At 42.8% G+C, this 27,726-nt stretch overlaps 1 protein-coding gene across 3 annotated transcripts; it reads left to right on the top strand.

Annotated features, from left to right (window-relative positions):
- The first annotated feature begins 4,277 nt into the window (after positions 1–4,277).
- NUTF2 (nuclear transport factor 2) lies at positions 4,278–25,783 on the top strand. Of its 3 annotated transcripts, XM_035119631.2 has the most exons (7): positions 4,278–4,409; positions 7,537–7,654; positions 9,744–9,900; positions 14,112–14,236; positions 17,832–17,903; positions 19,541–19,639; positions 25,236–25,783. In XM_035119631.2, exons 4-7 carry the CDS (start codon positions 14,138–14,140, stop codon positions 25,347–25,349), a joined length of 384 nt encoding a protein of 127 aa, XP_034975522.1. In that variant the 5' UTR covers positions 4,278–4,409; positions 7,537–7,654; positions 9,744–9,900; positions 14,112–14,137; the 3' UTR covers positions 25,350–25,783. The 3 variants fall into 3 exon arrangements, with proteins under 3 accessions (XP_034975522.1, XP_034975523.1, XP_034975524.1); XM_035119632.2 differs by lacking the exon at positions 9,744–9,900; XM_035119633.2 differs by lacking the exons at positions 7,537–7,654; positions 9,744–9,900.
- The last annotated feature ends 1,943 nt before the right edge of the window (positions 25,784–27,726 follow it).

Below are 27,726 nucleotides of genomic sequence, written 5' to 3'. Positions count from 1 at the left end.
CCAGCTGCTGTTTCCTCTCCTTTCCTTCCCCCTTTCCCCTCCTTTTTCAAACAAAGGCAACAACAAAGTCCTTTTTCAACTCTCCCTTTGCAGGTTTTTTCCTAATATAGCTCTTCTTCATGTAACCGAAACCTTTCACTTTTTGCGGTTACTTTTCGCTACAAAGTATATGACTCTCTGCTCGTTCTTTCTCTTTCCCCCATTTGATTTCGCTGTTTTTGGCTTTGCCGCGGCACTGCGTTTATCTTCTAACTCCTCTTATTTCTCTCCTTTTAATTCTATATCGGTTGCCAAATATCCTGCTTACTTAACAGTGCCGGGTTGTAGTTGGGTTGATAGAAGTTCTGAAAGTTTTACCGCACACACGCCGATCCGGGCTTCGGGGCTTCTTGTTGGGAAGCGCTCGATCCGAGTGCGTCTAGGACCCTCCGCTCTCCCGCCTTCAGCTGGGGAATACCGATGGTCCTGTCCAACGCCGCCGGATTTCTTCAGCCAAGGGTCACCCCCTTGACTTTTCTTGGGGTTGCGCAGCCCTCGCTACCCCCAATAGCCTCTCCAACAACGCTCTCAACGCGGAGCTCGCGCGGAGCGCAGCCGTTTCGGTCGCGGCAAAAACCGGAAGTCCCGACTTTACCGCCTTTAGGTGACCCTGCTGGGAGTACGAGACTCCCGATGGCTTCGCTCACAAGGGTCATAGGAATGTGCAAGCCCACTCACCACGACAAAGTGATGAAGAGTACGTATGGTTGCAACTGACACATGTATTTTATCTTTCTGCTAATCAGAACAGGTTGATATACAAGTCTCTTTTTCCAGGCTCCACATAATTCTTAATATGATTTCATCATTTTTCTTTCTCAAATGTGAACTGACACCTAGTGATGTGTCATATTTTTGTGTGTACAGTGGAATAATGGATCTTCTTGCCTGACTTGGTGTTTCTAATTGACTTGCAACTATACAGTATTTTCCTTTTTCTGACTACATTTATGCTGGACATTCAGACATACATTTTTGTGAATGGTGTTTCTGTACTTTTACATGCATAGTATCTAGGGTTTCCACCCTCCTATAACATGTGATTGGCCTCTGCTTGGACTACATGGGTAGCCTCAGAGTCCTGTATTGCCTTGGATTAGGATCCCAATCATTGACTGAAACCACAAGGGGCAGCCACCTTGCTAAAGTGAAGGAGTTCTGGGTCTGGTCAGCTGGTGCCCAAGTCCACATTAGAGTCCTTAGGGTTCTATAATGGAGGACAGATGGGAAATAGCAATGTAATAAAATGAACCGCTAACCTCTGTTCTTTCAGAAGAAAAATTCAAAAGAATCTGATATAGCCATAACAAAGCCTACAGCCCTATGTAAACATTCTTGGCTGGAAGCCCCATTAAATTCAGGGAGGCTTCTAAGTAAGGGAGGAGGGGCTGGCACATGGCACAGTCGCCAAGTGCCTGTGCTTTGTGCCCCTTACCCAGCCTGCTCCACCTCCCACACCATGCATTTTCGCTTTTTTGTCCTTCTTGTCTCCCCTTCACAGAGTGGCAGGGCTTAACTACCAGTACATAGGAGGAACAGGGAGATAAGGAAGACATCACCTGTTAGCCTCAGCATCTTTGCTGTTGCTTTTGTAGCAGCAAAGCTGCTAGGCATGCCAAGATCATAGAATCTTAGAGCTGGAAGAGACCCAAGGGTCATCTAGTCCAACTCGCCGCAATGCAGGAATCTCAGCTAACGCATCCATATAGAATAATAGAATCTTAGAGCTGGTTAGAGATGGTTATGCAGCACTCAGGTCAGGAGCTAACATTTTTGCCCTTCTCTCCCCTTCGCAGGGAGGTGGCAGGGTTCGGCCTTTCGCTCTCTCTTTTCTGTTCACTTCCCTGTCACAAACAGTAGCCTCTTGGTTCCTGGACCCATCTCTGCTTTATACACCTATGAGATGTAGGCTGAGTGCAGGTGCAAGATCACAACACTACTGCTGCTCTCTGCTGATGGTGAGAGGGCTCAGAAGGCACAAGGATAAAATGCACACATAATTCTGTTTTCACAGTCCAAATCATGGTCATGGTGGCATACAACATGAAAAATATACATACCGGTAGCTACAACATAAGAAATGTAGTCATAAATAATAAATTAAGCATTTTAAAATACAAAACCAAACAGAATAATTTCCTAACAGATCACAACAAAATCAAAAATAAAAATACAACAACAACACAACAACAACAACAACACAATACCCCAGCCCGAGAGTCTGTTTAACAGCCTCAGCTTTTGTAGCTGGAGTCAAGTCAGGGTCTCACTCTCCCAGGCCAGGTGGAGCAGGTCTTTCAGAACTCCCAGCCAATGTGATCTCTGACCTCTTCAGCAGCCTCAGCCTTTGCAGCTATACAAATTTCATATCTGGCAGCCAATGTGCCTGTTTGGATTCAGTAGTACATGGGTAGACAAAAAAACCCGGGACACAAATTTTTACACCCCTCTATCAGCTTGCTGATCAGAAGGTCGGCGGTTCGAATCCCTGCAATGGAGTGAGCTCCCGTTGCTCGGTCCCAGCTCCTGCCCACCTAGCAGTTCGAAAGCATCAAAGTGCAAGTAGATAAATAGGGACCGCTCCGGTGGGAAGGTAAACGGCGTTTCCGTGCGCTGCTCTGGTTCGCCAGAAGCAGCTTTGTCATGCTGGCCACATGACCCGGAAGCTGTCTGCGGACAAACGCTGGCTCCCTTGGCCTATAGAGCGAGATGAGCACCACAACCCCAGAGTCGGACACGACTGGACCTGATGGTCAGGGGCCCCTTTACCTTTACCTAGCAGCTATAATGGCTCATTTACCAGAAGTAATGTATTTAGCATTAAAACTGGAAGTTTATACTCAATTCTGACCAAACAAAGCCTCCTGATGTATTTTGCTCTAGGAGGCTTATTATTTGTGGACTGTTGCCAGCTATGTCTGCTACCCCCTGCAACAAAGTCAGACACCTTTTTCTAAGGCCAGCGCTACCTTTGGTTTAATGGGACGTGGGTGGCACTGTGGGTTAAACCACTGAGCCTAGGGCTTGCTGATCAGAAGGTCGGCGGTTCGAATCCCTGTGATGGGGTGAGCTCCTGTTGCTTGGTCCCAGCTCCTGCCAACCTAGCAGTTCGAAAGCACGTCAAAATGCAAGTAGATAAATAGGTACCGCTACAGCAGGAAGGTAAACGGCGTTTCCGTGTGCTGCTCTGGTTTGCCAGAAGTGGCTTTGTCATGCTGGCCACATGACCTGGAAGCTGTACGCCGGCTCCCTCGGCCAATAATGCGAGATGAGCGCCGCAACCCCAGAGTCGGTCATGACTGGACCAAATGGTCAGGGGTCCCTTTACCTTTACCTTTGGTTTAATTAAAGTTGTGATGTTATTAAACATTTTCTTATGTGGTGGATCCCACCACAGATAAACATTGTCTGTACAGCATGGTGCCCCCTAGATGTTTCTGGACTGTATCTCCCATCAGTCTTAGTCAGCATACTAGTTAGGACTGATGGGAACTGCAGTCCAATAACTGGAGGGCACCAAGTTAACAAAGGTTGTGTTGTTACTTCAAGTGGTTCACTTCCATAATTCTAACAATATACTTGTAAATGTGTTGGGAAGATAAATTTTGACAAATGCCTTTACTCCATTTTACACAAGCAAAGTTTTAAATTATTATACTATTATTCTAGTTCTCCAGATGACAGTTGAAATACAGGTATCGTTTGTGGAGCAAATAAAGCACTGTTCACCTTGTCTGAACATATCAAGCTGCCATTGCTGAACTACTATGACATAGTGTGCGTCTGCTCTGGCTGACAGCTGCTGTCCAGTATGTTCGGCGGAGATGTTCCCATCCCTGATCCTATGTAACGGGAGATTGCCAGAGACGGCATCTGCCATTAACCCCATGCTGCATATGGCAGAATGTTTGCTACAGAAGGTATTTGCTCTCCGCAAAGCTATCCTGCCTGCATCCCGCAGGTTTATCGTGTGAACCGCCCTGAGATCTTACGATGAAGGGCGGCATATAAGTCAAACAAGCAAATAAGTAAATTTGGCGCTTCAGAAGGGCGTCGCCCTCCGTTTTGCGAGCGCAAAGCGTTTTAAAACAAAACAAACCCGGAGAGCCTGCCGCGCGTTGTATGCTGGGAGTTGTAGTGCTGCCCCTTTTTCAGAGGCGTCCCGGAGTCGAAGGGTTGCGGGTGGAACTCTTTTTCCCAGCATGGCTGGCGCGCGCGCGCTAGAGGGCGTGGCCGGAAGAGGCGGGGAGGGCGGGCGAAGCGCGGAGAGAGGGAGCGCTGAGTGGGTTCGGGCCGCACTCGGGGCCGCCGCCTCTGCTGCCGCCGCCGCCGCCGCCGCCGCCGCCATTAGCCGAGGGGGAGCTTGCGAGGTGAGTACTGCGAGGCGCCTGAGGTGGAAACCTGAAGTGAAAGACACAGAAGCAGCGGGGCTTCTTTCCCGCCTCTCAAACTCCCGTGCTGGGCCTGGGCGCTGTCTTGTCTGTTTGAGGGCCCGCCCGCCCGCCTCTCTCTTCGGCTGCTTCGAGGCCTTATGAGTTGGGGAAGGGCGAGGATAAGGGTGTGTTCCTGAGTTACGACTCAATTCTGTTGCTTCTCCTTCCCCTCCCTATTTGTTAGTGATTAACAGCATGGGACCGTGTAAGACTCTCCACGCATTTTTTGGGGGGGGGGAGGTGATAAACCCATGTGGGTGTGCATGTGAATGTCTCCGCCCTTTCCCACGTGTGCGCTTTCTCCGTTACGTGCTTCTTAATTCTTATTTGGATACACCAGGAGCGCACTGATTGAAAGTTTGGGACCTTGGGCAAAGAACTCCGCCTCCCCAAATTTATATTTGTTAATTGCTATTTGTAACTCGGACAGGGTTTGCTCCAAATTTTACAATCGGCCAATGCCTGATATTCAAGAAATTTGTTTGAAAGGAAGTGGTTCATTAAAACTTAGGCTGCAGCCCTAGTTCCGCCTGCCTGAGTGAAAGTTTCTTCTCAGTAAATGTACTAAAGGCGTTCACTGACCGTCTCTGAGGTCTACCTCAAGTTGCCTGTGACAAAGCATACGATATATCGAAAACTACAGGTAAATAACAAAGTGTAGTCATTTGTTTTTGAACTCCCAAGAGAGTGTGAATCCAGCATGCTAGTAAAACTGATCCATTCATTGGACAGACCTGATGAAATCATTGAAGGTTTGTTTTTTTAAAAAAAAAATCTCATGATCAAATTTAAATTTGAGAACTGATAGGTTTGAATAATTTTCTGAACAATAAAAGAACATTATTTTGACCTGGGTATTTATATCAGGAATTTTTCTGTTTCAAATTAATTATTAATTAATTGTAAAAGAATAACTTAAGGTGACAAAAACTATGTACGATACAAAAGTATCCAAGTTAATGAAATCCAAGGTGGATTGACATTAATTATTATCTGCTGGAAAATTAGAAAAGTTAAGTGATTTGAAGAGTGTTGTCCCAAGGCATGGCCTTGAGAGCTGATGAGATAACAGTCTTGTCTAGTAAGACCCTTGATAAGAGACCACCATGTATGTTGCCTTCCATGATGAAATAAAGCTGGGATATAAATATCAAATACCCCCCAAAAATTGAGTGCCTAGAAATTGCCACCAGATTTCTAGGATGCAAGATATTGAGATGTTGGATTTTTTTTATTAAATGGGGATAGGAAGCAAGCAGATATGTGAGAATTCTTAAAAGTATGGAAGATATATGAGATATTTTAGGTCAGCATTCCCCAGCCTAGTGCCCTGCATATTGGACTCCCAGCTTGCATGTGTCACAGCAAGCATGCCTAGTAGTTAGGAAAGATAGGAACTGCTTCTGAAGGGCGTCACATTGGTGTTTAACAGTCTTTGAACAGCATCATGTTGGGGAAGGCTTTTCTAGTCTATTGAGATATATACCACTTAACTGCAGCAGTCAGCTGATCATCAGTGTTAGAATGACAAGTAAAGCATTGAAATAAAATTTATTCCTGTAAATCAGGGATGGAGAACTTGCAGTCAATGTGCCAAATTTGCTCTGCAATACTGTTTTCTCCCAACTGTGTTCACTTGCCCCACATCTATCATATGTGACATCAAGGGTGGGACAGGTAGAGATGTGCTTGGATTGACTGTGTGACCAAGTTCACCATGTTATGCCCACTTTAGGCTCAGGTCCCGTCTATCACCAGCATGTATCATATTACACCATTGAAATGCAACCCTCAACAGGAAAAAATATTCCTAATCCTTGATACAGTTGTAATATGCTGCTCAATTTTATGAGGCAACTGGCATTATTGGAAAAGGTGCCTTAAAGGGTGACTAGGGAATGAATGGTAATTGTCCAAGAAGATAATAGTCACTGTTCATTTCATGAGGTAGTATGCTAGGCATAGGCATGTATTTTTGAGGGCCAGAGTGACCTAGAATGCCAGCATCTCTCTGAATCTGCTTCCCCATTACAATTTCCAGGAACTCCTCCATATTCCATTTATCCAAGAATAGATACAGGGAAATGGCCTTCTTGGTCATGGCCCCTACATTCTGGAACTGCCTTCCAGAGGGGTTCATATTAGCCTACCTCTTCAGAGTTCAGAAAGGAGGGTGGATTTCCCACAAGATAAGTTTTAATTTATAGGAATTTTATTTAGTACAGTAGTTATAATCTTGGAGAGAGAGAAATCACAAACACGTTTTAAAAAAGAAATAAAATCTATGAACTGCACATAGCTGGCTGATCCATAATAGATTAATGCTTTGTCAGCGGTGCTTTTCATTGTTGTACTATTGAAGGGCAGGATTGCACATCAAGGTGTTTAATCAAAATAAAAGATTTTTGATATGAAGAAACTTATTACCTCCAACCCATATTGGTGCCTCTGTCATTTCATTGACCTTGCAGGATTCTTAAATATAAAATAATAGCTATGAATGCTGCAGTGTTCCTCCTTCAGTGTTGCAATGTACTGCTCTCCTAAAATTGAAAAATAAACTTACAAATTTTACTTCATGATTTCTGTTAGTACAAATGAAACCAAGAAACTGATAAAACTCCACAGTGAGTGAGGCATTCCTTCTTAATCTTGTGCAGTGTGGAACTGGGTATATAGCATTGTGAGTAATTGGTAGAGGAGAGTGTATAGGAACAATGCAGTTATCTGTAGATAGGACTGTGATGAATACAGATTTGAATGTAAGCATTTGTAGATTCTATAGGATGTCACAATGATGAATCCAGGTGCTTAAGATGATGCTTATGTCATGTACTATTGGTAGGAAAGTGAACAATAGATTTTTTTTCCTTGAACATACGCTGCAGTCAACAACATGTCAGCAGAACAGCTTCAAGTCAGTAATGGATACATCTACAAAACTGAATTTCTCCCTAGCCTGCGCTTATCCTTGAAAGTTATATTCTTGTTATCGTATCAACAATACAGTATTAACTCAATTTAATACAGTATTAAAACAGTGGTTCTTTTTGCCTGCCATTAGGAATGAAAGAGATTGAGGTTTTCTACTGGGTGGACTATTGCTCTTTAGAAAGAACAGCCACTCGCCTGTGGCGAATATGAATCTCCTCCAGGCAACCAGGCACAGAAGCATTATAAAGGTTGATTCTTTTTCCTTTTATTTCTTTATTTCTTTCAGTGTAAATCCCGCCTTTCAACATGTAGCATTCAAGGCGGCTTATAATAATAATAATAATAATAATAATAATAATAATAATAATACAGGAGTTTGGGGGGAAACCACAACCTAACAATAAAATAAAAATAAGACCAGATAAAATTAGTCAGTAATAAAACAAACAAACAAATACAGCAAACAGTAATTATATTTGAACATGTTAAGGTAAAAAATTAAAAATATAGCTAATTCAAAAGCTAAATGCCTGTTTTAGCTATATATATATTTACCTGACAGCGGAAGGATGTTATAGAGAGGGTCTAGGTGGGTCTCTGTGGGAAGAGAATGAGAAAGCTTAGGTATAGCCACTGAGAAGGGTGTCTTTGGAAGATCTCAAGATTCATGTCAGCTCGTTCTGGAGATAGCAGTCCTTCAAATAATATTGCCCCAAGCTTTTTGCATTGTTCCTGTAAATGAATCGGTAGTGAGTGAAGGTATTGTAATTGTGGTATTGCATGTTCCCTATAAGAGGCCCTGCTTGAGTCCAGATACAGCATTCTGAACCAGCTGAGGTTTTGAAAAGCTCTTCAAAGGCAGCCTCATATATAGCACATTACTGTGATCCAAACAATATGTAGTCAATGCACGTGCTACCATGCTCAGAAATAACAAACTCAGAAGAGTTAGTAAAACATGTTGTGAGCTAATGTTTGTGGACTTATTTGCAAGGTTGAAAAGGGTATTAGTGTCAAACATGTTACTGCTTATTTTATTTATTATTACATTTGCATCCCCCCTTTTCTCCAAAAGCATATATAGTAGTTTCAAAAGCAGTTTAGAACCTACTGGTGCTGTAAAGAAAGGGTAGGAAACCTCAGGCCCACAGGCCAACCTTGACTCACCAGGAGATTCAAGTTGGCCGATGAGACCATTTCCCCCAAACCACAGACCCCTCACCAGCTGATATCACTTGTAACATCTTTTGTTGGGTGGGGTTAAATCCTGCATTGGTTGTGCATACCTGTTCTTCAACTGCTGAACTTAGGTTAAATCCTGCTTGCTTCAGCAGGATTCCATTCAAACTGCTGAACACCCTATTTTAGCAGCACTTCGCACCTGATATCATTGTGATGTCAGGTGATTGACAGGTTGGCAGCCCCCCCCATCAACATTGATAAAGGTCTGGCCTATGAAGCAACAATATTCCCCACCCTGGGTGTGCATGCTTCTCAGAGTGGCATTTTCATTTAATCCTGAAATGTATTTTAACCACATTGTGAAGTGATTTGATGATGAGGAAAGGTGTCATGCGGTGTATTCTCTAGAAGTTTTCTGCCAGTGTTTTTGTGCAAGGCAATATTAACCTTAAATGCTAATTAACACATAGAAGGGAATGAGAATCATACTGTAAGAATCATACTGTTTCCCCTATTTTAAGACGTAGCCATAAAATAAGCCATAGCAGGTATCTGGTCCATAAAGGCATAGAGAGCTAAAGATATCTCTATGCAGCTTAGGGCAGGGATGGGGGAAACCCCTGGCCCTCCATATGTTGTTGTATTCCCAATTCTCAACACACCCTGGCAGCATACCCATTAGTCATGAATGATGGGATTTGTAATCCAGCAACATTTGAAGGGCTACAGTACCCCATTGCTGGCCTAGGGCGTTTGCATAATAAGAAATAGCACCAACATTTCATTATCATGCAAGTGACCAATGCGATTTTGTATGTTGTGTTTGTGTAAAAAGAAAAAGAAAAAGAACAAACATTTTTTTAATATTTAGATATAAATTAAAAACTTAAAATTCTGTTATGTTTGAGATCTGAGCATCAGACTTCACTATGTTTTCAGTGCCTGACATGTTGGGTCCACCTCCTGGTAAGGATCAAGGAGTTATTGTAGTAATAACAATCTGCATTGCTCCTAGGGAAAAGTGTTAAAGTTGTTGGCCTACTCTGCAAACTGACCTTTAACTGCTATTTAAGAATCAAAATTAAAAAGAGAAGTAATAGTAGATTTATACCATTAAGGTTTCTTCTTTTCTTGTTTTTGTTTTTCTATCCAAAGGGCTTTGGGCAAGCCACATTAAGTTAGTAACAAAGTACGTCAATAATCTAAACCAGAAACGTAATACACCATCCAGTAACAGGCTACCAGAAATCAGCTAAAACATCTTAGAACTATCTGGCAACTGTGCAGAGGACAAGAGAGACTGCTGACAGAGGTGAGGCAGTTGAGGACACTTGGATATTGTGTTTGGTACATGGATTAATCAAAATAAATTAGGAGAGCTCTTCATTCAAGAAGGGAGCACAATCACTTTGCAAGAGACGAGCAAACTGCTTCTATTATGGGCTGCAGCTTGTCAAAGCATTGTCTAGAGCAGGGTTGGGAAGCCTGTGGTTTTCCATATGTTACTGGCCAACATGGGCAATGGTAAAGGATGGTGGGAATTGCAGTCCAACAACATCTGAAGTACCACAGATTCACCATCCCTGACCTAGTGGAATTATTTTTTTAGTTACAAGTTAGGATACTAGTTTCAGTCTGCTCAGATACTTTTGTGGTTCCAGTGGGTTCCCCCCTCCCACCCCTTGTGGTAGCTTTACCGATGGGTCTTGGTTTCCCTTCACTGCTGAATTTTTAGATGATGTTGATATTTATCTATGCCAGGGTGGGAGAAAGCTTGGTTAATTGGTTGCCCAAATGCCTACAAATCTCATACTGGCTCTCAATTTGGATCTATGTAGGATTTTAAAGAATAGATGTCTATACAGAAACTCCAAACACCTTCTCAGAACTGACTGACCATGTTTCCATGGTCACATTAATCCCAGATTAAAATGAATGTGCAAGTCAAGCTGTGTGTACTTGCTCCCAGAAAACATTGGACAGATTAGCTGTTTGCCCTGAGCTTTCTCTCATCAGTCTCTCTAGCTTTCTACTTTGTTCCTTTTATGCTTCAAACATTTATCAACATTAGACCTATCTAAATGTTATGTGCATGTCCTCCTAGAATAATTGGTCCTTTCTCTTACCAAGCACTGTAAAATGACTGTGGTGGTCTTGTAGGAAATGCTTGAGGCTACCCATGCTAATCAGCCAAACCATAATATCCTCTTTGGAGAGTTATCTACCTTGATCTTCTGTTCATCTACCTTGATCTTCCGTTCATCTACCTTGCAACTTTAGTGATCTGCTTACGATAAATAGGTGTGTTTCTGTTTGCTGCCATTCAGAAGAATGTATAGTTCTCCCTCACTCTTAAAGTTTTGCCTAGAATACAGGTAGGAAGCCGTGTTGGTCTGCCTTAGTCGAAACAAAAATTTAAAATTCCTTCCAGTAGCACTTTAGAGATCACCTTCAGATACCTATCTGAAGAAGTGTGCATGCACACGAAAGCTCATACCAATGACAAACTTAGTTGGTCTTTAAGGTGCTACTGGAAGGATTTTTTTTTTTGCCTAGAAGTTTTCATTGTAGGAAGATGTTGATCTAAGTCAACAGAAGGAAAGTGATGCCCAAACTGGTGATACAGAATTGTAGAGTTGGAACAGTCTTGCAAATAGATAGTGAGTGGACTCCTTTGATCCTCTGTGTTTTGGCTCTACTTTATCATAGAAAATTAGGACATACAAGTTTACTGTCACCTTTTGTTCTTGCTATTAGGCTGAGCAGATTTCCAGAGCACTGTACTATATTTCAGTAATGCAGCTGTTATTGGGTTTCCTTCCTTTATAATATCTAGCGTTAAATAAAAGACAGGGGGAACTGTGATAGGCAGGGAAAATATAACAAGTATCTATGGCAGCTGAGTGTGCACATAAATGCTCTCTTTTTCTTCTCTGCCTTCAATAGCTGTAGCCTCTACCCCCAATATACTTTCCAGCTTGCTTTTGGTATGAGCACAGCACCAGGAAGACTTCCTTCCCTTCTGAACATTAGAGTTCAGGGGAAATCCAAGAAGACAATTTTGGGCTAGATAATTTGACCTGGTGGAAGGAAGCTTTGGATGTTCCCAAATAAGTTCTGTTGCTTTTTGAATGTGCCTGAATTCAGTGCAGCATGAGGGAGAGGTTTCTTACTTCTCCAGGTACTCAGAAAGCAGCGAGACATATTACTGCTGTTTGTGTACCGTGTTTCTCATATTTTAAGTCATCCCTACAAAATAAGCCATGGCAGGATTTTCCTGAGTTGAAGAAATATAAGACATACCCCAAAAATAAGCCATACCCATGAGCTGCGCGGAGCAAGACCGCCAAGCGCCCCAGCCAGCCAGCGGGACCAAGCACGACGGCCGCGGCAGGAGGAGGCGGCGGCCTGCCGGGTCGGTGCTCAGCAGCGCTGCGCGGAGCGCCCCAAGCCTCCTGCCCTGTTGCTGCTGCTGGCTCCAGGAGGCTTGGGGAGCTCTGCGTGGCGTTGCTGGGCGCCGACCCAGCAGGGTGCCTCCAGGAGCCAGCAGCAGCGAGTCTGAGGATCTCGCTGGCTTCCTCCGTCCCCTTGATTTCTGGGTTGAAGAGTTGGTTTGGAGAGGCGGACGGCAGAAAGAGTGAGTGAGTGAGTGTGTGTGTGTGTGTGTGTGTGTGTGTGTGTGAGAGAGAGAGAGAGAGAGAGAGAGAGAGAGAGAGAGAGAGAGAGAGAGAAAACAAGCCTTCCCTTGCTGGTCAGGGGGTGGGAGAAAGGTCCCAGATTCTCAAGGTTCCCCCTCCTCCCTCTCCGATTTTAATGGGTGTTTGGCTGCGGCGGCGGCGGCATCCCCAGTCTGCCTATGTGAACAAGAGGGGAAGAGCGAGAGCTGTGGAATGCCATCCTGCAATGCTGAAAGTTTTAAAGTCATTGTGTGCAAGGCAGTCCTATACATCCACTACTCCAAAGTAAGCACCACTGAGTTCAATGGAACTTACTCCCAGGAAAGAGGAGTTAAGTTGTGATTTCCGCTCCCTGCTCTGTTGCCTCGCTCGCTTTCTCACCTCCGCGAACCTCCCCCGCCCCGTCCTTCTTTCTTCCTCCCCCTCCCCTTTTCAGCGATCCTCTTTTCCTCCCTGCCCCCCCCACCTGCACTCCGATGTCTGATTAAACGAGAAGGAAGTTTGGAAGTGAAGGCTGCGAAGCTCTCCCTTTAAGAGGCAGCCTGCAATGCCGAATTGTTGAAATTGCCTTTGCAGGCTGCCTCTTAAAGGGAGAGCTTCACTCCCACACTTCCTTCTCATTTAATCAGACACCGGAGCCCGGGTAAGCGAGGCAACGGAGCAGGGAGGCAACGGAGCAGGGAGGAGACGTTTGTTCAAGCAGGGCGGGGAGGAAACCCACCCGATCACTTCTTGGAGTGGTTTAAAGCCACAGCGTCCCCTGGTAAAAGGCTGAGATTTCTTCACCAGCCCTGTTTACCTGCTACAGCCTTTCACCTTCTTCCCCCAGTCTTCCCCCAGTGTATTTTAAGACATCCCTTGAAAATAAGCCATATGCTTATTTTTCTTGAGTAAAATAAATATAAGACGTGTCTTAAAATAGGAGAAACACGGTATATATATGACTCAGTGCAGCAGGGATGAACCCCAGCTGATTGCTGAAGTGGAGAAGGGCAGAGGCTCTACCCCCGTAGTTTCATCTGACCCTGAGCTCAACATGATGTCAGAGAGGCCCTGTCCTCTTCCTTGGAGGCCAGGGTTGTGGCACAAATTGATTTTGCTTGGCTGTCAAGCAAATTTTGGCAGCCTCCCCCAGCTTCAAATTAGCCAGGATGAGTACTTGAAGGTGCTTCAGTGACATATGTGAGCATGAAGGCCACCAATGGGTTGAACTTGGTCATAGAATCATGGAACTGTATAATTGTAGAGTTGGAAGGAACCACAGGAGTCATTTAGTCCAGCTCCCTGCAGTGCACAAATCCTTTTGCCAAGTGTGGCTCAAACCCATGATACTGAGCTCAAACCCATGATACTGAGATTTAGAGCCTCATGCTCTACCAATTGAGCTGAGAATGTTTGCTGCTTGTTTCAAACGCGTGGAGAATTGCACATCGGTATTAATACAACTAAACAATTGGATGTCACTAGTTTGTATGATACATTTCTGGATTCTGAGTTCTAATTTTGGTTGTTGTATGTTGGCCAAAAATGCTCAAAGGAGGAGGGTACTGCTACAGAGCAGACATTTCATGCTTTTAGGGGCCATAGTTTTCTTTTCCTCTGTGTCATGGTATGAACCAAGGAGTGCCTTGATGCTGGTGCCTAAATATGCTGCAGTCAGGCTGCTGTACTACAGCAATGTAAACTAGAGAAAGTTCTCTGTAGTGTGATGCTCAAATCCTCGAGGAAAATCATGGTTAAGTGAAAAATTTGGACGATTCTGGTAAAAGATCAGCCTATTGTACTTATATTGTTACAGTCTTACATTGCCCTGGGCTGTCAGTTTTCACTGCTTTTTCTTTTTCAGTTGCTGGCTCCAACTGAGGATTCAGAATGGGAGACAAGCCTATTTGGGAGCAGATTGGTTCCAGCTTTGTACAGCATTACTACCAGTTATTTGATACAGACAGGACTCAGTTAGGAGCAATATACGTAAGTAGCTATTGGAACAGATTTTTCTTGATTATTTTAAACTATTGCTCAGTTATTCCAACACACTCCCCATTTATGTGCTTGTCCATTACAAACGCTTGCACAGAGATACCCGGCAGTTAATCTGAACTCGGGAAATGAGGTTGTAATTATTGCTATATCATTTGTACGAATTTTTAAAAAACAATTTATAGTGCACTTGCAGTATGCAGACTGCTTTACATTTTGGCTTCCAAACAGCCCTGTGAAGCAGGTTGCAATCCTTTGTTATCAAGGAGAGAATTAAGGCAAGGGTATGTTCACTTGCCAAATGATACACATCAGGTGTGGGAAACCTTTGGCTCTCCAGATGTGCCTAAACTACAACTCCCACTATTCCTGGCCATTGGCCATGCTTGCTGGAGCTGATGGACACTGTAGTTCAGCAACATCTGGTGAGCCAAAGGTTTCCCACTTCTGACATACACAGTTATAAATAGGCAGCCTTATCCCGTCAATTACTTACTTATATATTCTAGTCAGTTGAAAAGTACCCACCCCATCAATTGGTCAACATGTTCTATGACTTTGATTTGATGCACCACTCGGCATTCTAGTGGCCTCATTTTACAGTAGCTACAGTAAAGCAAGTTATAGTAGTCAAGAATGTGAGGTTACCAAAGCATGAGTCACTGTGGCAAGTTATCCTAGCCCAGGAATGGTTGTAGCTGGTGAATCAGCCAGAGCTAGGAATAGGCAACAACGGCACTACAGCATCCTGAGAAAACACTGGATCTTGGAATAGCCCAAGCTTCAAGCTTGCTTCTTCAGGGAGAATGTAATTCCATCTAGAGCACATTGTCTTCATCGTCCAGGACTGGTTTGAAGGCAGAGCACAATGGCACCTTCACCTGGTGGTATATCACAGGTGAAACTCCCACTGCTCCCGCAGTATGCATCATGCTCTGGCCCTCAAACCGAGGGAGGAACAGACCGATGGAGCTTGTTTTTCCCTCCGTTGCCTAGCATTTAGTGCATGAAGTGCAGGGATCAAGAGCAGATTTGGTTGGCTGGATAGCTTCAGGTATCGTGTTCAAATTCTTAGCATGCAGCAACTGAAATAAATGCCCCACAATTTGACAAAATGGTGCTCCAGGCATTCCCTCGGATACTGTATAAACATTATTGTTTAATTCAGAACGAATGTGAGTGACTTTACCTTAAAAGTGCTCTAAAAATGTGTCACAGCAGGCCTCAGAAGGTTCATATATTTCCAACGGGTAGATTTTGCCAACCCATTCGCCACCCTGAGAAGCTCTGCTGGATGTCTACTAGAGGATGCAATTGTGGCAGTGAAGTAAACATTCTTCATTGCCATGTGGTAGACACTCACCAGCACAAAGTCACGCTTGCTAGGAGACTTAAACCATTTGTGTTCTGTCTGTTTGCACTACCTCCTGCTTCACCCACAACTCCCCAGAAAACCAGGGTCTAACCATGCTCTGCAGTGCTGGGAAGGCCCTTGGGAGTGACTGTGTCAACCACTCCTTCCATATCACTGTTCCAAAGAGAAACCAGAGTTCTAATAAATGGTGACATTTCCACTCTAGATGTTCAATTGCCTTTCTAAATAAACTAGGATCTCCTAGGCAGATCAGTAATGCAGGATGAATTGTTAATATGAAACAAAGAAATGAAGCCTTAGTAATGCTTAGACTAAAGTGATCAGCAGCACAGTGCTGATTTAACTTTTACACATGCAGTTTTTGTCTTTTCTCTGAGTTCCTGTCAGCAAACTTGGGGAGGGTTCAAAATACACTTCAATACATTGTATATAGCTTAGAGGCTGCACCTGACCTTTAGGTTGGCATTGCCTGAGTGTTTCAAGAGAACTAAGTGCATTTAGGGACTGCCTGAGTGCATCAGAATGCAAAAGTGATGCGCATGCACATAGGACTCTAAACTTTGTTGGCAGGAAAGCATGCCTTTTACCTCAAGCATTCATACTTTGCTATTACTAGATGCCATCCATATTCTAGCACTATTCATGGAATAAATTGAAATGGATTTTCAGAATTCTTAAGTACCTAATTCTTTGAGTACCTAAAAGCAAAGAAAGAGAACAAAGTGGGAAATTCTTCCTTTGTCTGACAATTATTTTTCTGGAGGGAATTAAAAATGGTGTTTTTACTAGAATTTGACTTCTAACCATATTGAAACATGGATGATTGCTAAGCATATTGGACTACTTATGTGAGAATAAAATGCTACTTATAACTTCTGTGCCCAGGCCACATCACATCTACTCATAGCAGGTGATCTGGTTTTATATTGGCGGGTCAGTTTTCACTTCCAAAGGTTCTGGTGAAAAATGGCAGGTGGTAGAGATTGCAGATCGGGTTGGAAAATGCTCCTGGATGAAATAGTGAATTGCAGCTGCTCTGAACAATTGGCATTTCTTTTTTATGTGGGTGTTGAATGACAGTTTGCATCATTCTGTATTGTTAAAACTTTATGGGAATGAAGGGCCTCAACAACTGCCTTTTTTGTTTGTTTTTTGTTCTTAATGGTGTATGCTTCACAAGGGAAAGCCATGAAAGCTATTGGAATGACAATTTTAAAAATGGTGGTTGACTGACTTTGGTCATTCCTAGTTCCATATAGTGTATAAGTTACCAAAGAGTGTTAGATTTATAAGGTTTGCTGTACAAACTGAAGTAGATGGGAGCTAGAAAGCTGAGGATCCAAGAACAGGGAGAGGTTAGATTATAGATCTTTGACCAAGAGATAGTTGGCTGGAAGAGTGGAGCAAAGATGGGAGACCACAGCCTTCCTCCACCCCACCCATTGGCTTCCTAGCAAAATAGCAAAAGCCCATTTTCTAAATGGCAAGCTTTAAGTGTGGCACTGTCCAGTGGTAAGCATGATGAGCAACCAAGCTTCCTCCCAACTTAGAAGCTGGAGATGTGGGTGAAGATTCTTCAGCACAAATGCATACCCTGCCAGTTTTTCCTGTTCCAAGCCGAGACAGAGAGCATTGGATCAAGCAGTTTGAAGGCATTGAGGCAGTAGAGTCCAATGGTCTGCACCCCCCCCCAAAATGGCCTTCCTCAAATTAAATACCCTGGCGGTAAGGTCTTGACAGGTGGGGAGGCCTGGCAATTGCACTTTTTGGCATGTTCAGCAAGGCCAAATTGTAGACCTCCTATCCTAGATGGACAGCTCTCAAGCAATAAGTAGCTTCTAGAAGGCAAAATGTGACCCGCGGGTCTATAGTTGCTGCGTAGAACAAATACATACCCTCTATACTTACGAAATATAACCTTAGTGTATGGGCCAAAAGTAAGGAGTCTGATTGGGGTGGAGGGTGTTGCCTTCTGTGGTGCACTACTAGGACTCAAAATTTGCTGGATGTCTTTGGCATGGAGCCAACCTCTGATTCAGCTGAGCCTGTGCTTAGCCCTTCTGAAAAAGGTGCAAACTTACTCCTCTCCATTTCTGTGTGTAGCTTAGAAGAGTTTAATGACTATTGCTGTTTTCTTTATGCAAAATGAAATCTTACTTTTCCAAGCAGATTTTTACCGTCTCCCTCTCCCTCCTCTTTTAATAATTTCAGATAGATGCCTCATGCCTTACATGGGAAGGACAACAATTTCAGGGCAAAGCAGCTATTGTTGAAAAACTCTCAGTAAGTTCCTGTGCTCTTCATTGCCGGACATTTTTGTTCAGCTCAGAATTCTTTTTGAAAGATTTGCGTTTTGGTGCAGGCCACTTTCTGTTGTTACTTCTGTTGTATTATTTATAGGAAGCAGGTTCAGGCAGCACCCTTTTGCTTTTCTAATCTGCCTGTCTGAAATTGTACTGATTTCAGTTCCAGAAACAGTTAACTTAGGAAGTAAGTCCCATTGGACTCAGTGATAGTGAGGATGAAAAAAACACCCTTAGATTTATATAGTGTACTTGAATGTTCAAAGTGCTTCACATGCATTATTTTGTTCTAGTGCTAACACAGTAAAGTGGTTCAGTTTTATTATCTCCAGACTGCAGATGAAGTCTGAGGCGTGTCCAGCCTAAGGCTATCTCTTGAGCTCCAAGCAGATGAAGGCCCAGGATATCCTGATTGGTGGCTCAGCCACCCAGCTATACAAACCAATGTGTTCCAGACAGCACAGTTACATCCTCTTTCATGGTGGCTGCAGTCTATATAGCAGGGATGGTGAACCTGTAGCCCTCCAGATGTTTGTAAAGATGGTTTTAAGTTTTTAAGTATACAACAGCAACAACAACAAGTGATTATACAGTGTCTTTTATTTTGCATACATGTCTTTATTGTATACTGAGAGCAGATACAGCCTTGCAACAGTTTCTGGGATTATAACATACATCCACTGCTAATTGTCTCAGGATAAAGCTTCTCCTAAGTGAGAGGCAATGGTGGTCTCTGGCAACCATCTACATGTTGCTGAACACCTGTTGGCCTCAGCAAGCATGATAATGAACAACCAGACTTATAGTCTATAATTCTATAACATCTGGAGGCTACAGGTTCTCTTTCCTTGTTTTGTGTGTACTCTGTCCAGAATGAGAACAACAGTGGAGCTGAAAAGAAACCCCCTTTGGAGTACACACACACAAAAAATTCTCTTCCAAGGAAGCATATTTAGGGTTGGGTTTTATGTAGTAAATGTGACGCTGAAGCAGTGTTCATAGAAGTACATGGTGAGTTCTTCCTTACCAGGGCTGGATTCAGAGGTCCACAATTTTTGCCTAACCTTGATAAACCAAAAAATATGACTCCACTTTCCTATGTTGTTAATTTCACACGACACTCTATACAGCGTCTGAAATCATTCCTTGCTCCCCTCCCCAGCTCCAAGTTTAGAGCTGGAAATAAAGTGGGAAGGTGGCTTGTTGGCTGTGGAGCCTAGGTGCAGCAGCAGCAGCAGCAGCAGCAGCAGCAGCAGCAGCAGCAGCAGCAGCAGCTTAAACACACATCAGCTTCCCTTGGAGCAGGGGAGGGAGGAGGTGGGGATCACCATGAAACTGCTAGTACAATTACTGCCTCGCAGCTCCAAGGTTGGGAGGAATCGCTTACAAGAAAGCAGCAACATGCTTACCATGATGACCAAAAATGTGGGAGCCTGGCTTGACCTTTCACATGCTGTTTTAAACAAAAAACTAGTCAGCGATTGAATGAATCATGTTGCTTGCAGAATTAATTCAACACCTAAGAACCTGGCTTGGTGCCACAGATTGCTTCACAGATGAGCTTAACCATAAAAAATTTTAAGCAAAACTTTACATTTTTTCTCTTTCTGTTTGCAGAGCCTTCCCTTTCAGAAAATACAGCACAGTATCACAGCGCAAGACCATCAGCCCACGCCTGACAGCTGTATACTCAGTATGGTAGTTGGGCAGCTTAAGGTAAATGCTTTTTTTCAACTTTTGGTCCTGTGAAAGGAATAGTTGGAGTCCAATTTCAGAACCGGTTCAGGGTTTACCCACTGGGAGTGAGTTTTGGGCTCACATGTTCTCTGCCTCCCTCACCCCCACTCTATGGTTTGATCAAATCAAGGAGGGAATTAGAGCACAAAGAGGAGAGAGGGAATAGGTGTGTTTGCGCCCAAAGCCTGTTCATGACTGCCAAACCACAGTTTGACAATTACATCTGAAACAGGTCTAATCCATTAGGTCAGGTTGTTCTAGCACTGCAAGTGAGCAGACCTACTTTTGCTTGGGTCATGGAAGCTGAATGACCAGGGCTCTTTCTCAGAGGGGTCCTCATCCCTCCCTTCTAATACAGTGGTATCTTGGTTCTCAAACTTAATCCATTCCAGGAGTCCGTTCGACTCCCGAAACCGTTCGAAAACCAAGGCGCGGCTTCTGATTGGCTGCAGAAGCTTCCCACACTCAAGTGGAAGCCTCGTCGGACATTCAGCTTCCGAAAAACGTTCATAAACCGGAACACTTACTTCTGGGTTTGTGGCATTTGGGAGCCGATTTGTTCGGTAACTAAGCTGTTCGAGAACCAAGGTACCACTGTATGTTGCATTGTCTTTGAAATTGTTAAAATACTTCTATGTCTTGTTTTGACTGATGTGGGTGTAAAGGCCTTCATGCTTCCAGTTGGAGGGGGGGGGAACCAAATGAGTCACCAAGTTTGTTACAACTGATGGAAAGAAGAGCCGGGGCCTGAACCAACACACAGCATTGTTCCCTCTCTGACAGAGAAGCTTAAACAAAAATCTCTAGGTGGAGCTGTGGTTAAAGAAGCTTGTTATCTTGTGCTGTCTTGGAAACTGAAATACACCTGTAAGCAGGCAGGGTTGTTCTCTGAAAACTTAGACTTTCAGTTGGACAACTTTAAAGAAAACTGTCTGGCTACACTGAACTTGGAATGTTGGTCACAAGGACTTTGGTAAGCACTGCGTCACACAGCAAAGGTGTTGACCCTTGACACAGCCCATGGGGAAGGAGGCACAAAGAACTTTTCCATCTCTGGGCCTGTGTTAGGTACATATGGACACACTTTGCTCCACATGTAACCCAGCTTCAAAATACTTTTACTTCATAATACCTGCTAGGAATGTAAAAACAACAAAAGAATCTTGTAGCAGCTCAAAGGCAAATATATTGTGGCATAAGCTTTCATGGGCTGTAGCTCAGCTCACACCACTATTCCTCAGCTGGTGGGTCAGGACCCACTACTGGATAACAGCCAAGATGGGTTGCAACAGCAGCACTACCGCATGCAGTTATACGGTAAAATATTAAGAAATGGGTCCCCAAATACATGCTTGGAGTTAAAGGTGGGTCCTGAGTCCCGAAAGGTTGAAGACTACTGTCTTATGCCATAATAAATTAGTTTGTCTCTTTAAGATGCTGCTACAAGACATTGCTGCAACAGCGCTTTGGAACTACCCCTTTGGAAATTGCTACGAGTTTAACTTTACCGCAAGAGTTGAAGAGAAGCCTTCAAAAGTGGCATGAAAAAACAAGGGGGTGCATATTACTCTCCATGTGCCCCTCACTACTGGTAGTACCTTTAGCAGCTTCATGCTTGGAGGGAAGTTCTCTTTGTGCCTTCAAGTATAAACACAAAGAGGTTTACATGGAGAAACAATCTAGCCCCACCTCCTAGATCAGGCATGTCCGAAGTCCATTTCAGGGCCTTAACCCAGCCTGTTGGTCGGTTTAATTCGGCCCCTGTGGCAGTTTATTTCCTGGGGTGAAATCCTGAAAAACCTCAACAACTTCAATCCTAATAAAAGCTCAACAACTTTGGTCGGCCCTCATGGCCCTTTGCTTCATCAAATCTGGCCCTCTTTGAAAAAAGTTTGGACACCACTGTCCTAGATGTTGATACACAGTCAGCATCACAGCATCAGTCTGAAACAAGTTCAACACATGTAGAGTTTGTGTCCTTGTGGAGAGAGTCCTATGCAGAAAGGATCCACTTCAAACTGATGTTTGTGTGATGACTGAGAAGTATGGCTGACATGAGTGTCAGCATCTAGAGTAGCCCATCCAAGAACAAGAGCCCATTTACAGGTTTCCAAGCCAACGTGTGAAGCAGTAATCTAAAAATGCACATCTTGTTATATGCAGAGGCTATGTAGAAGGATTAATATACAGACGGGGTGATTTTTTATCAATAGAAGATAAAGCCTGTATACTTTTTTCTGAATGCTGTTTCAGAAGCGATGCAAGGGGAAAAGGCTTCACTTCTATATCTTGCCAGAAATGAATCATGTGCATCTTCACAGGCACTTTTAGGCAAAATGGGAAAGTGCAGATCAGTGTCGCGCTTCCTATATCTTCTGAATGTTGCCCTGTCCAAAAGAGTAGTCCGTGTGATATCACTAGTATTCATTAGCAGTGCATACTTGTTGCATCACTTGGCAGATGAAGGCATTTAGGAAGATTGATTTTGGAAAGGAGAAAGTGAATTTCTATCTAAACAAAGATTACTTAGTGTAGCTTTATAGACAAACAACTGTTTTCTAGTAAGTTTTATGCTAACCTTTCAGAGTTTACTTGGCATCTTCATGCTAGTAATAAAATTGAAAGGGCCCAAACTCCATGGTAAAGCAAGTATTTCGTATGCAGAAGGTTCTAGGTTCAGCCGAAGACACCTGCTATTCAAACGATTGCATGTAGAAGGGATGGGAAAGACCTCAGAGCTGCTGCAAATTGGAATTGACAGTGCAAGGCTGGGTGGAAAAATAGTTTGACTGTATAAGACAGCTTCATATGTTCAAAGCTTCACAGATAAGCAACTTTAGTTCGCAGGCTTTTAGTTAATGGTTTGCATGTGGCTTATTGTAAGCTATTGAAAGATTTATTGTTGCGAATGAAATTATATGAACCACCCATTACAAAAACCTCCAGGAAAAAAGTTAATGTAGTCCCTTTAATGTGGACTGAAATTATCTTACTAATTTTTACGCTTTTTCTTGTCCTTATTGTACTGCTCCTGAGTAATTGGCAGCAGTAGAGGTACCTGTTGCATGCCTGGAACATTCTTTCTAAGTGCAGTAAATACACTCATAATGGAATCCTGCAAGGAGACTGGCATTCTGTATCTACAGAGCCTGTCTCTTTAGTAATGGTTTCTCTCCTGTTCTGCTCAGGCAGATGATGACCAAATTCTAGGTTTCCATCAGACCTTTTTGTTGAAAAGCTTACAAGGTGTGTGGGTGTGCACCAATGAAGTCTTCAGGCTAGCACTCCACAATGTTTAGCCTCTGGCCGCCTTCTACCTCTGATCTTCACAGTCCTCACTGAGTAAGAAGCACACTGCTTGCTCCTGTATCCTAGTTGAACTTGCAGTCTGAACAGCATGGACATTGCTTGTGTGTTCTTAAAGCGGGGTTGAAGAATGAGAATCCTGCTCATCTCAGGGTTGTGGCTTTTGAAATGAGCAAATGGAGTTTTCCACTTGGAACCAGCTGCTGCGGAATTAATTTAGCATAATTTTTATGCCAGTCAGTTGCTTGCCTAACATCCTAGATCTAGCATCGCTTAGAAATCTAGGACATCTGTGTGGCACACAATGAACACTCACCTTGTTGTGTTTGAAGCTGTCTGAGCTAGAGCCTGTAGGTATATCTGTGCAAGATTCCTCTTAGATCAGGAAAATGCCCCTAAGCCAAGGTCATGTTACACTTTAAAGCACCACAAATGTGCAGCTCATAAACAGTTGGGTCTGGGCTTCAGGACATTTACTGTTTAAATAACAACAGTATTGGAGGAGATGGGAAAGGGAAATGGCAAATAATTGGTGAGCAAATGTATTTATTTTAGGTTTTGTTTCAGTTAGGGATGAGGATTAAGACAAAGGCTTCACAGAAAAAGTGGGGTTTTAAGAAGGATTTGGCAGGTGTTTTTAAATAGCAGTAAAAATGGCTCTTGGTATGTACAGCACGGGTCTGTGGGGCCTCTACATTTACCTGATTTAGTTGCTAATAAGCAGAGGGAGAAACAAATGTCGGGGATATGCAAAATTACTTTCTTTTTAGGAAGCATTTATATATGTCTCTTCTGTGGCACTCTGAAGCCACTTTTGCCCACTTGTTTCAGCTTCAGTGGAGATTGTGTGTGTGAATGGCATGGACAGGTATGCATTAAAGTTCATTTTAGAATCTAGATCTGGTTATATTTCTTTCTGAGTGCAGAGTGCATTTTTAGATTCGGAGCCAATCGGCTGAGTGCAATCATCTTTTGGCTAAGGTGACAGTCAAAGCACAGGTCATAGTTCTCTCCTATTTATTCAAAATATTTGACATGTAGGCCTGAGTCACAGAGGGTGTTAAGCTATAGTTTAAGAACTACTATGGGTTAGCAAAAATGGTGCACACTTCTCTAAAATCCCAGCTTTGTTCCTCTCCTGCTGTTGCCGCACCAGCAGGAAATAAACCAGAGGTTGGCTTATCACTATGTGCAAACCATAACTCATGGTTTGTTTGAAGAGAATCAAACCATTAATACTGGTTCACATGTAAAGATAAGTTAGACTCTGGTTTGTTTCATCCCTGGCAACAGCAGGAACAGGGAAGAAGCAGAGTAGACACTTAAGAGCAGTGTGCTGGTGCACACAGGTAGTTTGCATTAAACCATGGGCATAGCCAGGGGGAGCAGGAGCACAAGTAAATAAATGAAAAATACCTAACTGCCCAATTGCAACACAGATAGCTCAGTTCTGCACCCCCCCCCCCAATAATGCCTGTCTCCCCTTAAAATGAATCCTGGCTATGCCCCTGCATTAAACCATAGTTTATTTTAAACTTTATGAGCAAACTAGCTCACAGTTAACTGCTCCTTGGAATTCTGCAGAAAAATTATATGGAGCTGAAAGGCAACATTATATGTACTTGTACAGTATATATTCTAGAAGATGTGAACAAGTCAATAATTACCAGCATTTCCGCACTGAATGTCACTGTAATGGTTCTATTCCTCCTATTTGAAGGGAATCATTCTTATGCCAAATATATTAGTGATTGTTATAAGGACATGACATTTTTCAAATTTTTGACCACCACTCACCATCCCATTTTCTTGCCCTTTTTGTGTACATTCTAAACCTTATGCCTATTTTGTTGGCCTTACCAGGACTTTAACCTTGAACTCTTATACATACTACTACCGTACTTCCTCAAATTGTTGTTAAGGGGCTGTATTGATTCTCAAGAAGCTTATAATTCTTCCATAAGCAGAAACATTATCTGTAGACAGTAATTGCTACAATGGTAATGGATCATCTCCATGTTTCTACTACTCTTTGAGTATTGTCCATGCCATTGTAATTTTGCATCATTAAGACTCAAAAATGCATGTCAGAATCTTGCCTACCTTAATTCATTAGCACAGGGATGACATATGAATCTGAAGGCAGAATGTTGGTGCAGAAAGGTGAAGTATGCATGACAGCATTTGGCAGCAGCTGCAGAAATTTGCCTTGTTAGACATTTGCTATAGTAGAGAATTTCTAAAATTCATTTTTATTTTGTTTTCACAGGCCGATGAAGATCCTATTATGGGATTCCACCAGATATTTCTATTAAAGAACATCAATGATGCTTGGGTTTGCACCAATGACATGTTCAGGCTAGCATTGCACAACTTTGGTTGAGACAGCATCCCCGAGGCACCTGTACTTTTCTTTTCTCCTCTCCTCCTTACAGATATTAATCACATTCATGGAACATTCCAAATATCATACACAAACCTACAACACACCACGGCAAGCAAGCAAGACCTGCGACATGCCCTTCTGAAGAGTTTATGTTGTGTCACTAGAAGAGTTCCTTGTGCATGATGTTTGGAAGTTAGACTTAGCTGCATTTGACAAGGGAAATGTGTGTGTTTACCAGCATGCCTCGGGAAGCATCCATAATGCAAAAGGTTGTGTTTCTGTACTGACAAGTTTCTCTAATAGCCCAAAGAAGCAAACGGAAAGAAAAGAACGGCAGCCTGAATCCAGCTGAGATACTGATTTTTTTTTTGTTCAGATGTTTCAGTGCTACATTATACAATAAAACCATGAAATTTTCTTAACAGTTTAAATTGTTGGATGTTCACTATGTAACTACATTCTTGCATCTTCAGCTATACATCTAAATACCTAGCCTGGAAACACACGGCTTGGCAGAACTTTGAAGTTCTTAACATCTCCATAGCTCTTTTGTAGTACATTTTTGCCATTGTTTAAGGCTTAACAGTTGCTCCAAATACCTGAAAGTTACCTTCCCCTGAAAGTCATTGTATGGATTTATATTAATTTCTTACGTGCAAAGCAGATCATTACACTGAGCATCAATCATTTTTTTCAGTCCTCCTTACAGAAAATAGATGGAGGATCATGCATAAAAACAGCAATGTAGAATGTACTTTTTCCAGGCTTCCAATCTTTCTCTACACTAAGTTCTCAGGATTTAGCATATTCATACCGTTTGCTTTTCCTCTGGTGTTCAAGAGATGGGTCCATATATCACCACGAATTGTTTAGAGTTTTGCTCTTCCAGGACAGCCATTTTATAGTGAGCTGTAACTTTAGCCTAGTTACAATCACACTACTTTTTACGTTTGCCTCTGGCTTGCTTAAGAAAATTCCAAATACCTTTTCTCTGCTGATTTGCTGCAACAACATAGCGGTGGAGAAAACACATATTTTCAAAATGGCCAAGTCCTTATAGGATTTTTATTAATGAGCTTAGTATGAGGTGAGCAGACTTGCATCCATGGGCCTTTCCTAAAGTTAAACTGAGCTATTTGCAAACTGTGTTGGGCACTTGACCTGATACTTGTTTAGTTTCATATGCCAGTGAGTAAGAGGAACAGTAAGTGTGTTTTTCTCAACTATGGAAAAAGATCTCTTGAAGAGATGGATTTGCTATCACATCTACTGAGAGGTGGCTGGAGTCAGCACCAAATCAACATAAGCATATCCTGAAATAAAGGTACATTTCTAATCCCCCCTGGATGGTTTACAAAAGTCCCTTTCAGCTTTGCTCTGGACAGTTGGGTTTGGATTCCTTGCTCTGATCGTTCTACTTCACCCACTCTTTTTGTGCTGTCATTTTCCTACACAGAAGTGATCTAAAGGACTGTCCCTGTCCCTGGCAATCCAACGCTTTTGGGGCGACTACAGCTGCTGCTTACGGTCCTTGAAGTGTAGTTCCATTGACATTCCTTCATTGCAAGGATTTTGGTTAACAGTAGCCAGTTATATGAATTTAAAATGTGCTTGTGGAAGAGGGCTTAGGCTGGCATCCATGCCTTAATGCATGTGTACAGGTTTAGTTTGCAGAAGTCCCAATGATGTGTAGAACTTAATGCCAAGTTTGCTTAGAACTTCACCCTTCAAATCAGGTGATCCAGCAACTATTACTTCCACTTTGAGCAAGTTGGTAGTGGAAAACGGCTGTCTCTGCATCTAAATAAGATGAGGGAATTCCAGATAGCCTCATTTTAAATTTAGCACACCAGATGAAAATCTTTGGGTGAGGTCATCATAGGGTACCATGTTTTGAGTTGGATGTTGTATAAGTCTTGGTGAGAGCTTTGCTTAATAGCCATATGAAAACAAAATGCCTTATAAAACTCAATGAGAGTGTCTTGCAGGCAAAACATTTTGTAAGAAGGGGAGCATTACTCTTTTGCCAAGCTGATGAGGAATGTTTATTATCCATAAGAGAAGAGTGACTGTTTCCCAATATCTTGTGTCACCTTCACAACATTAGCTTATGGCATTTTATTAAACATTGGCTTGCCCTTTGAGAAAATGTTAATAGAGGCTGTTCAGAAGGGCAATAAAAAGTTGTGTTCTCCAACCCAATTTGAAGGAGAAATCCGTCCTTCCTATCATCCCTTAATGGAAACTGCCTTGTAATCATTTGTTTTCAGGGCAGAAAACATCCTTAGGATATTATAAACTGCTATGAGAAGGTATATGATAAAAAGCCTGATCTAGGATTCTAGATTGTGTGTAGGGAGATGAAAGCTGTTAA

This window comes from Zootoca vivipara, chromosome 6, assembly GCF_963506605.1.
Source record: "Zootoca vivipara chromosome 6, rZooViv1.1, whole genome shotgun sequence".
Lineage (NCBI taxonomy): Eukaryota > Metazoa > Chordata > Lepidosauria > Squamata > Lacertidae > Zootoca > Zootoca vivipara.
This window is presented reverse-complemented; position numbering and strand designations above follow the sequence as displayed.

Bases quoted from the DNA above. Each gene is read 5' to 3' on its own strand.
- NUTF2 (XM_035119633.2), top strand. From the start codon at position 14,138: ATGGGAGACAAGCCTATTTGGGAGCAGATTGGTTCCAGCTTTGTACAG. The intron at 14,237-17,831 runs GTAAGTAGCTAT...TAATAATTTCAG, and splicing joins CTCAGTTAGGAGCAATATAC to ATAGATGCCTCATGCCTTAC. The intron at 19,640-25,235 runs GTAAATGCTTTT...TTGTTTTCACAG, and splicing joins TGGTAGTTGGGCAGCTTAAG to GCCGATGAAGATCCTATTAT.